We start from the raw sequence: 11,265 nt of genomic DNA on the forward strand, positions 1-11,265 counted from the left end.
GTAATATTCACGTCTTGTAAGGCAGACATGTACTTTTGTCCGCGGTACGACAAACTGTGTGCAGAACATGAGACGCGGTGTCTAGTACGGCCGCAGATCCAGTACAATCTTGTATACAGGCATTAAGTTGACAATAACACTTAGAACAAATCCAAATATGAATACATGCAATTAGCTCCAAATGTTTTGACGGTTTTAGCCATGTTGCCTGATTGATGAGAGGAGGATGTTGCATACCCGGGTAAGATACTGGTGTGAGATCCGTCAAATACTAGACATGGGTAACAGACCTGTACACGCGTAGCTGGAAGCTGATGGAACCCGCCCACCTGTACGCTATCATTACCAGTGTCACACAATGTCCTAATTATCGTACAAAGCATTTCACACATTCACATTGGGTAACCCTGCCTGGTCAATGACAGAAAACAATGACTACACCAAGATACCAAAACAGAGAAGAAGCGGATACAACTCACCGTTGAAGAACATGATGAACGTGATGCATGTCATCGTATCCCAACTACTCATGAGGCCAATCACTGGATTGTCCGGTCCAGACTCGATTATTTACAGACCGCCGTCCTATACATGGAAACAACAAACAAACATAATTGGTACATGATTTAAGTGTTGAGCTGCATGCATCTTCCCGGGGCAAGGGAGTTTACTGACTGTAAAAGTCCAGTTTCCTCCCTTGTCGAACAAGGCCGGAATTTCTGTCTTCCTTCGTAGCACCACCAGTGGCTGTTACGAGTTATGTCCCTTTCATATCCCTCCTTTTGACAATCAGATTCCACCTCTCATATCACTTGCATTTGCTTTAAACAAAATAGCGCGGCCCAGTGACGACATCTGATCGATAATCAAGATATATAATGTAATTAAACGGGTCCGCGAAGTGCTTCAAATCACGTGTACAAATTGATTAAAACATGAGAAGATTTGGAAAATATCTGTTGACGCTAAGTTGGCGGTACACATGCTTTGCAAATCCAGCAGTTTTACAAACCGGAACATGATTCGCTTCGCGATTTTGATTGGACAATGCATAGACTCGTTAGTCTATCCAAAATACAAGACCATAATTCCAGCCTAGTTCGGCAAGGGTGGAAACTGGACTTTTATAGTCAGTTAACTCCCTTGCTTCGGGAAGATGAGCTGCAGGGTGCCCCAGACAGTTGTGGCTGGTATGATGTTGTTGAACATGTCCGCTATGGCATCACCATGACTTCCTGCGACGAGGCTGTTAGTGCCGTGTAACAGGGAGACATCTCATACGTTCCTACATCCTGCCAGTGTCGGGGCATTGCTTGTGTCACTTCCTGAACATTAGGTGCTGGTGGGTCCAGTTTCTGAATCCTGCGCTCCTGAATATCTCAGTTGTGTTCCAGCTGGGTGCCGTTTCACGAAAGCCTCTTAGCGCTACGACCTCCTAAGCGCTACGACGCGGTTTACGACCCTCTTTAGGATCTCCTTACGACCGTTTCACGAAAGCATCTTAACAACATCGTAAAGTCAATCTTACACTAGGACGTCGCAAGACCTTACGACATCGTATTTAACATAGCAACGGGACCCGGAAGTGAAAGGGCACCTGTCAATTTGATCGGCTGATGATCGATCGGCATCGTTTTCACATGGAGACAGTTCCCTATCCAGAGATTTAAAAGGTAAGCATGGCCTGAAAGCATACTACTATTCAGAAATTGGTCGTAATCATATATTTCCAGAATAAAAGATCAATATTCGGGAGATTATTTGAAGACTAATCTCTTTAACTCTTCTTCCTTGAAAATAAGAACGAAGCGTGATTAGAGTTACTACCCCTTTCGGCAAAGCAGACGTCAATCTTGTCCTGCGAGAAGATTTAGCATATTATGGACGCATCAACCAGTAGCAAAAAGCGGAAAAGAAATTTTGGACCCGGCGAAATTGAAGTACTCTTAGCCGGCGTGGAAGCGAATACTGACACACTAAATTCGTCATTCACGAATTCTGTCACAAATGCCTCTAAGAAGAAAATATGGTCAGACATCACTCAAAAGTAAGTCCATGTTTCTGGTGAGACGTTGACAATTGAGTGTACATAAAGCGTCCCTAAAATGTAAATATCAATACCAATAATTGAAAAAGATTTATGTAATAAAACATTATTTCACAAATAATGAAATAGAAAAAGAATCCCACACGATGCTTAGATTTCAAGTAATGCTATGATGAAGCATCAGACCAGGAAAGACATGTAAGAGAAAAAGACACAAATAGGAAAATACTTATTCAGATTTGTTTGTCAAAAAAGGCAAATTTAACTGTTTTAGAATAAATGCAAGTGGCACTGCAGCAAGAAACGAGGAGGAGATACGAAAAAAGTGGACAGATCTTAAGGCAGCAGTTAAAAAGGCAGAAAGTGGAAGGAGGGAAAACCAAAGAAAAACCGGTGGGGGGCCACCCCCTGATGAACTCTCCTCATTGGAAAAAAGGGTAAATAAAATATTTCAGTGATACACTTTTTCAGTACATAATGATATGTACTATCATGAAATCACACAAAAGACATAATTTTCTTAGGAATAAATTATCATTTGCTTTTATTCTAGATCCTACAGTTGATTCCTCGATGTGCAGTGGAGGGGATTCCTGGAGGCATTGAATCACCAGGTAATATTGAATATTCAAATGGAAATTGATTTTTCCTGATATCTCACCCAGATCTTCACGGGTCCCATGATATGTACATTCACAAGTATCACATTTTTAACATTTACATAAAGAAACAAAATATTTATTTTCATACAATACATAGGAATTACAAATCATATTACTCAGCTAAAGTCAAAGTGGTTGAAGAAGAAAAAATATTAACTTAACATAAATGTGTTTTCTTCAAATATTTCACACATATTGATACTATTTCCAATCAATAATATATCCTGCAATTGTTTCAGTTCCAGATTTTAGAGAGGAATCCAACTGTACTTTTGGCTCAGGGACACAGGCCGAAGAAATAGGTAAAATAAATCATTCACCTGAAAATTTTAAATTTGCACTTGATATTTTTTCATTTACACAGTGGAATAAATAGAGAATCTCACCCAAGTGTCTTTTGATATCAAATATATCCACACGAGTTGATAAAAGTGGGAAAACTTCGAGGCTTGCCGAGGATTTTTTCCACTTTTATCAATGAGTGTTGATATATTTGATATCAAAAGATACAGTCTAGATATCGCTTGATCTCACCCAAGCGATATCTCCTGTGGGAGCCAGTTTTGGACGATAAAGGTAACTATAGTATTTCTTCACTGAACATACTGAAAACAAAATAAATAAAGCATGTTGCTTAAATGTATATTATCTCTGTTGCATTATTTACATCCTGAATTAATAACAATTGAATGTCTATTTCAGAAGTAGATATGTGTCTTGGCATGGCTGTTGATGCCTTCGAAAATGACAGCCAAACTGCCCTAACACCGAAACTCAGGTAAAATTTATAAATGATAGTAAAACCTTAAAAAGAACTTGTTGTTTATTCTAGATGTACACATTAACATGAAACTAACATAGAAATTAGTGACAATAAATGTCAGAGTTCTGTCAAGTAGGAAATTTAGAGAACTGGGTAGAAAGAGTGAGCTCAGATTCCTATAAATGTTTCCATGACTAAAAATTTTATAACAAACAAATGCAATATTATTAACGAAATATTCCTATGCTAACATCAATCCAGAAATCCTCACTATCTTTTAATATGTACTGAATTACATGTAAGCCTCTCCAATATATCTTACAGAGGCACAGAGCTGTCTTCCAGAACCAGCTTGTAAGTACACTTAAGTTTCCATATTTCTGAAGAAACTTATAATCACATTTATTACATCATGTTTTTTTTATTGTAATACATCAATTATTAAATGGCTCAGCGATTACTGTTATCCCAACTCTCAATCAGTTCATAGACCATTAACCAGTCATGTTAAAATGCGAAAATATTCATTCAAAGTAATCAGTAACAGGAAGTTGTGTTTTGTGAACAGCACTCTCTTTCAGTCATCCTTTCAATGTATATACACATAATGTATAATTATGTTACAGCAGCATCAAACAACCAAGCCACCCCATCCCATACAGCTACTTGTGGAAATATCAGGAAGAGATTATCACAATCAGTTCAAGGTAAATTATAATATTAACCTTCATTTAACAATCATAATTTAATTAAATAATTCCTTAAATTTTGATATAAAATATCCTTAAGACACAGCTTTATGGTGTCCAAGAGTGAATGACCCAATTAACAAAGTTGTCACACTGTATGGAATAAATAAATTTTGTTTGACAGATAAAGGGGATGACTACATGAAGACCCTGTCCGGGTATGTAGACAGGAAAGGGCAGCTCCTTGAGGGCATCTGTATGAGCTGAAGTCCCTCAGAGAGATTCAGCAGGAGAGGCTCAACCTGGAACGAGAAAAATTTCAGTTCATGCAAACCATGGACAGTAACAGCTTGCTGTCTTCAATCATAAAATTTTAAATACATGGACCTTAATAATTATTGAAATAAAAGCAGCTTTAATCATTCTAAATAGATCGTGTGTTTTTTGTCATACTTGAAAATCTAGACTCGATGAGAAGTCTCCTGATTTGATTTCCATCATCACTAGGGGCCTGCTGATGAGCTGTGTGGTTCTCATCACCTCCTATGTCAGGTGTGTCGTGGGGAACTGGAAGTCTTAGGCTTACTGTCAGGTTGTGAAGCTGCATACATGCAGTGATGACAGCTATGCATTTTTCGGGTTCAAATAACAGGCATCCCGAGGATTTGTGCAAGCACCTGTAAAATAAGTTGTGTCGCAGAATCTGACATCACTGGCTACATTAGTAATTACTGTAAATTAACATTAGTCATTCAAGAATACTTTCTTATAGAACCCCAAAATAACATGTATATACTTACCTAAATCTTGATTTGCATACTCCAAAGGCCCTCTCTACCAGTGTGGGCCCTGTTGTACCTCTCCTCACTGGAGTTAGCTGGGTTCAGTACTGGGGTCAGTAGATGCGGTTTACATGCATATCTGTAACAGCATGATGTATTATTTATTTTCAGAGCATGTTTAATTTTCATATAACAAACCTATTCAGAACCATTGTTTTACTTCTTACATGTCATTGTAAACATATACAGGGGAATGATAGTAATTCTTTAACATCTTTATTTTTTTCCTGTTTTCTCTTGCAGTCACCACTCACATATGTTCTACAAAAAATTCAATTTGATCAACTATATAAGCAAAATGGTTGATTGGAAAGGTTTCAGGGTGAGATAATATGTAAGGAATCAGATTTATGGATTGCTTACTTTGATACAGACAAGTCATTATCGATATATAGGCAAGAGAACTCATGTTGAATATCATCAATGTTTTTACCCTGAATCACCAAGCAGCCATCCGTCTGGTTTTTCTTCCTCCAAAGCTCTCTTTAGTGAACAGTTGTTGTAGATGTGGGCATCATGGGTTGCCCCTGGCCACAAGACAACAACATTGGTGAAACTGGAAAACAAATTTAACAATTATCTCTAGCTACTGTTTGCTTATAATAAGGTTTATCGAGATAAGAAATCCCCTTCCTTAGTTATTATTTTAAAAAAGAACATATTATATAGAATCGATATCGCGAAATCAAATCAATATCATCTAAAACATCTAGTGCCCGACTTCTGTCCCTGAAAACACGTTCTCTCCTGATACCATTTCTGTTAATAATTTCTAAAAGGAATGCATGTGTCGCCATGATGGTTTGAATTTGCGAGGTCGTAACTACATTAGGAGAGCCCTAGGGCTGTCGTAGATTTAGGGTGAATTTACGACGTGGTGTAAACTAAGAGGTTTTTGTGAAACGGCCTTAAAAGTTATGACATGGTTTACAACGTTGTTTAGGAGGTCGTAGCGCTAAGAGGCTTTTGTGAAACGGCACCCTGGCAGGTGGGACGTTGAGTGGGGCAATGGACGGAGTGATGGCTCCTGCTGGAGGAACTGTTAACGTCCATGTTAACGGCGTGGTCTCGCGTGTTCGCCCATGTAGACGGGTTTGGTAGCAAGGGAATTGTTATCAAAATGTGTTCCTCGATCGGATCCGTCAGATTCCCCTGCACAGTGACCATGTTCAGCTTGCAGTCAGACCTAGGGCAGGCAGCCTGGGTGTACCGGTTACTATTCGTGAATAGGGCCATTTGATCAAAGCAAACATAAATGTACCTAGTTGTTTCAAACTGTCTTATCATCATTTCTGTGTCATCCTGGAATAATAATATAACAACTATCTATTTATATATATATGAGGACACAGATGAAATATTGCACCCCTGGGGTGGATTATTAGTGCTAGCAATTACATTAGTTTTGTCTTATAGCATTAGATTCGATTTCATGATAACTGGTGATAAAGTGAGTGGTTAGCGTCTGTGTGCCAACTAACGGGGCCCACCTACTAGAGAGTCTTATTCACAGTCACTGGTGGCATGGAAACATCCTGTTACTACTGCCTGTTACTTATGATGGTCACAAATATGTCATGATCAAGTGTATTATGAAAATGTTTATATGTTTAAATGTGAACCCATAGGGGACCTAGGTTAGAATAGGTGGCCAGCACTCTATTACTTGCCATTATAATACGAAATAGGAATTACTTGAGTAGTGCTAGAATATTGTTGGAATATTGTTGGAATAGTGCTGCAATAGTGCTAGATTAGTGTTGGAATAGTGGTGGAGTAGTGATAGAATATTGCTGGAATATTGTTGGAATAGTGCTAGAATATTGCTGGAATATTGTTGGAATAGTGCTGGAATATTACTGGAATATTGTTGGAATATTGATGGAATACTGGTTGCCAAAAACGACAACATTACATTATAATTTAATATCACACCTGTAGTATTCGTTTCAATCATTTCCGTAACAATTGGTAAACCCTTTCCCCATGAAAATATTAAATGCGACCTGTATCACCCTGCTGTTGCACTACAGACGTAATACGCATAATGTTCAAAGTTTAGTGGGTCACACTTGAGTTTAGGAGTTACCGTGACTTTATGGAGCGTCCTATAGTGGCCCTCCTACAATACATGTAAGGCATTGCGACAGTCAGTTTGCTGTATGCTGGTAATGTCCTGGCAGGTCTTTGCCACAATAGTTGTCGTACAAAGTGCTACCTGAGGGGTATTTCCAATAAAATGTTTACACCCCAAGATATAGTCCAGGGGGCGATCATACTGGAAGAGAAACGACATCAGTTGTTGTTCCTGATGTTGTTACGAATGGTAGCTGTGGTATCGACACATCACGGGGATGCACATGCAGTAAGCGGGGGGATGTAAGTGTCATGTAACGTATCACATTGTGTCATGCTCCCATATGTCCATTAGGGTTGGTGGTCGCCAGCAGCTGTGCACTGTTAATTAACTCTTACAAAAATAGTACGGGTATAACAGTTCAGTATATCCTCAACACATGGGCATATGTCAATCTTACTTCTTGAAATTGTAAATAAAATAAACAAAGAGTGCGTACCCAGGAGATGTATCTATGACATGCAAACACGCAAGTATATGAAATGCAAATATGTGTCTGTGTCTCAAGCATTTCAGGCTACCATGACAAGCTGGGAGGGCTGAAGTTGCGGTGGAGTGGTGTTTGACGTCGCGTTCAAAAATATTTCACTTATATAGCGATGTGCATGCACGTGTGTGTGTCTGCTTGTACGAGTACATACTAATACCGTTTTTTTGTGCTTGCCTACTCAGATACCATACCGCAGTTAAACATGAATACCCTACTCAGACACACCGAGAACAAAAAGTACCATTTTCTGACATCTTTTGATATGTGGCGGACTCGGCCTGGAAGAACCGACCTCCACTGTCTGGGCAGACTTTTTCCACTTCACCATGGGAGCTATTCGGCCACCAAACGTTGCAAAATATTTCTCGACAGATCGTGCAATTTATGTTAAACAAGCCGTGTCAATTACATCTGTTTCCAAGTCGATCAATAATGTTTGTTTTTGTTGGTACAGATGATTGTTTTTTTATATCAGTGCAAGCAGGGTCGGTATCTTACTGTCGGAGTCATGTTACCTTGCCTTAATATGCCGCCATGACAGCAGGCGATTTTTGAATACGTTTTCTGCCTACTTAGAAAAACATTACATTTGAACTGGTTATTTTGAAAATAAGCTTCTTATTAGAATTATTTTCATGGCCACTAACTTCCAAATTTCTTCCTCAAGCTCCAGACACCCGACTAACGTGCATGTGACGTCACTAGAGAGCTCGTACGCGTATAGAACCACGGAGGTTAGCGTGCAGGGGATGACGTGGCATTGTCTGCACACATTTTCCGCTGCACGTCAGGTGCATCACGTGTTACTAAATAATGGAGGACGCTAATACGCACACCCAATATACAACACGTGTGATTAAACGGACAGAGGAAATGGTGAGCAAGACATTGTCGTTCAGATTGTCAAACAGTAAAGTGAGAGTGAGTCAGTCGGCGAGCAACCCATCTATGATCACAATGTGTGGCGTGGTTAATTTGCCTCATCGTAGGCCGTGCCGCATCACTTGTATGGCTCGGACTGTCTACTAGAAGTCACATTGTTCACGTAGCATTCACACCAAATAGATTGTTTCAACTATTGCCCGGGAGGCTCATTTTAATTTTAAGGGTAACAAAATATATAATTGTTGAATTGTGGATCGTACGAGGGTTGTATGGCTGTCACTCTGTGGGCGTCATTCCAGGAAGTTGCAGCAGCAGCTGTGTCACGAGTATAGGTCTCTCTCACTCTAACGTCAAAACAACTTGTGACAGTTTGCGAGATTTTCTTTATTTTTGGAGCATATGTACTTTTCATTGCGTAATTTGCACGGTTGCTAATTGTCGGAACAGCTTACCCTTAATACTGGTGCAAACCTCGATGTGAAATATTTCTGAGAATGTTAGCGTGAAAAGTGTAGTTGTACGTGTGCAAGATATATGCATGGGAAAGTATGTGTCTGATTGGAATGAACGGTTATGCAAGCCTGGCGGAAGAACGGGTGGTAACAAATTACGTACGTACAGAATGTTTAAAGATGGGTATGGATGTGAAAGTTATGTAAGTATGTATATGCCTCGTTCTTACCGCTCTGCCTTCTCCAAATTTAGATCAGGTACTGCTCCTCTGAAGTTGGAAACAGGCAGATATACGAATATGAATGTGAATGAAAGAGTGTGTTTTCAGTGTAAGGAAAGTATTGAAGATGAATGTCATGTATTACTTGATTGCTCTGTGTACGATGATTTGCGTGAAAGTTTATACGAAAAGGTGAGTTTTAGCTATCCCAACTTTCTAGAGTTATGCAATACGGATACACTTATTGTACTTTTTAAATATTATGTATATTTTACAGCCAAAACCTGCTTTTTAATTCTCCAACGAAGAAAAAATATTTTATATGGCTAGTTACGGGTAGTATATTTTCATACCCCTTTTACACCAATATATTTATGCTGTACATACTGTGATACATTTTAAGTGTCTCGTAACCCTTAACGGGTGGCTCACTTTTATGTCCTTTTATATGTATTTATGTAATTATTTCTGTGAGGTGAGACTCAAATAAACAATCTGTCTGTCTGTCTGTGAAAGGACGTCAACGTCAAACATAAAACATAACGAACTACTAGTAGACCTGTGTAGCATGACACTTGCGTGCAATATGTTTGACTGATACTTGATCTTTGACCTTTCTGGTTATAGTTTTGATTAATCCACTCACTCATTCATTGATAATTTTGTTTACAAACGTACTAATCAAGAATGCATATTTTATTAGATTTAGTCATTGAAACAAATTTGCATACATGATGTACTTGCATTGATAGACTACTCTACATCAGATGCGGGGGCACGGGGGGCACGGGGGGCCCAGTCGTCTAAGGCGCCGCAATTCTCTGTGCAGAGTTGCGTTCATTTTGACAGAAACCTATGATCCAGTCCACAATTGAGATACGATGACATGCATCAACCCATGCAGCGACCGTTAGTCGCCTCTTACAACAAGCATAGTCGCCTTTTACGGCAAACAACGGTTGCTGAAGATCTATTCTACCCCGGATGTTCACGTGTCCATATAAAATGTAATGTACGTGTAGATTTAAATACAATTTCACTTAGACTCGCATGTTGTCTTACTGGGAACAATTGGCTGAACAACGAGAATCAATCAGCCCTTTGAAAATCAATGTGTACAAATCACTTTGTTTGTTTGATGTTTAACGCCGCAATCAGCAATATTCCAGCTATATGACGGCGGTCTGTAAATAATCGAGTCTGGGCCACACAATTAAGTGATCATGAGCATCCATCTACGCATTTGGGATACGATCACATGCATTAAGTAAGTGAGAGAGACTGACCACCCGATCCCATTACTTTTGCGGAAAGCATGGGTTGCTGAAGACCTATTCTACCCAGGATGTTCTCGGGTGTACAAATCAATGCTGACCTACAATACTGTGTGTATTTGTATGTAGAGCAGATGTGAGGGAAGTTAATCATAAAAGGTCTCAGATAGTAAAACAAACTGTCTCTGTATAGCGCTCCTTTTCCCCTTTGAAAGTCCGAATAGTTTTAAACGTAAAGCAATTTGAAGAAACTGATGAGAATGTAATATCAACTGAATCATAGATGGTCTATCACGTAGGAGTCCAGTCAGGTCTGTGAGGTCTGACCTAACCAACTCATCATTAAATCTTACATCTTGATATCCGTGAAGATCCGGGGTAGAATAGGTCTTCAGCAACCCATGCTTGCCGTAAAAGGCCACTATGGTTGTCATAAGAGGAGACTAACGGGATCGGGTGGTCAGGCTCGCTGACTTGGTTGGCTTAAAACAACAAACAAACAAACATCTTGCATGACTAGGCTGACATTTGTGCTCGTCAAACGTGGCCGGTGTCACAGGGTGAGCATTTCGAAGCCACTTGCCCAAGTAGCACCACGTATTGCATGTGTTTCTGTATGGGGCAGGACCAAATCCCCTGATTGTGCAAGTCTATTGTTCACCTATACCAACACGGGGTCATGTGGCACAAGTCAAAATAGGGAATCCATAAGGCCTTCTATAAGGCCTTTTGAAAGCTTTACTGGGGCCTTAAATGTTGTAACCTTGATCAAACAAATGTTGAGTAAGAGTCGTATGACCCTC

At 39.5% G+C, this 11,265-nt stretch overlaps 1 protein-coding gene across 2 annotated transcripts; it reads left to right on the forward strand.

The window, feature by feature from the left end:
- The first annotated feature begins 1,807 nt into the window (after positions 1–1,807).
- Positions 1,808–4,532, forward strand: LOC139453092 (nuclear apoptosis-inducing factor 1-like). Of its 2 annotated transcripts, none has more exons than XM_071234717.1 (8): positions 1,808–2,047; positions 2,322–2,484; positions 2,601–2,661; positions 2,949–3,011; positions 3,412–3,487; positions 3,797–3,826; positions 4,099–4,179; positions 4,346–4,532. In XM_071234717.1, the coding sequence occupies exons 1-8, from the start codon at positions 1,881–1,883 to the stop codon at positions 4,347–4,349; spliced, it is 645 nt and encodes a 214-aa protein (XP_071090818.1). In that variant the 5' UTR covers positions 1,808–1,880; the 3' UTR covers positions 4,350–4,532. The 2 variants fall into 2 exon arrangements, with proteins under 2 accessions (XP_071090818.1, XP_071090819.1); XM_071234718.1 differs by having other exon boundaries at positions 4,102–4,179.
- Positions 4,533–11,265: the final 6,733 nt, after the last annotated feature.

Source organism: Haliotis cracherodii, unplaced genomic scaffold (assembly GCF_022045235.1).
Source record: "Haliotis cracherodii isolate W230 unplaced genomic scaffold, xgHalCrac1.p SCAF_9, whole genome shotgun sequence".
NCBI lineage: Eukaryota > Metazoa > Mollusca > Gastropoda > Lepetellida > Haliotidae > Haliotis > Haliotis cracherodii.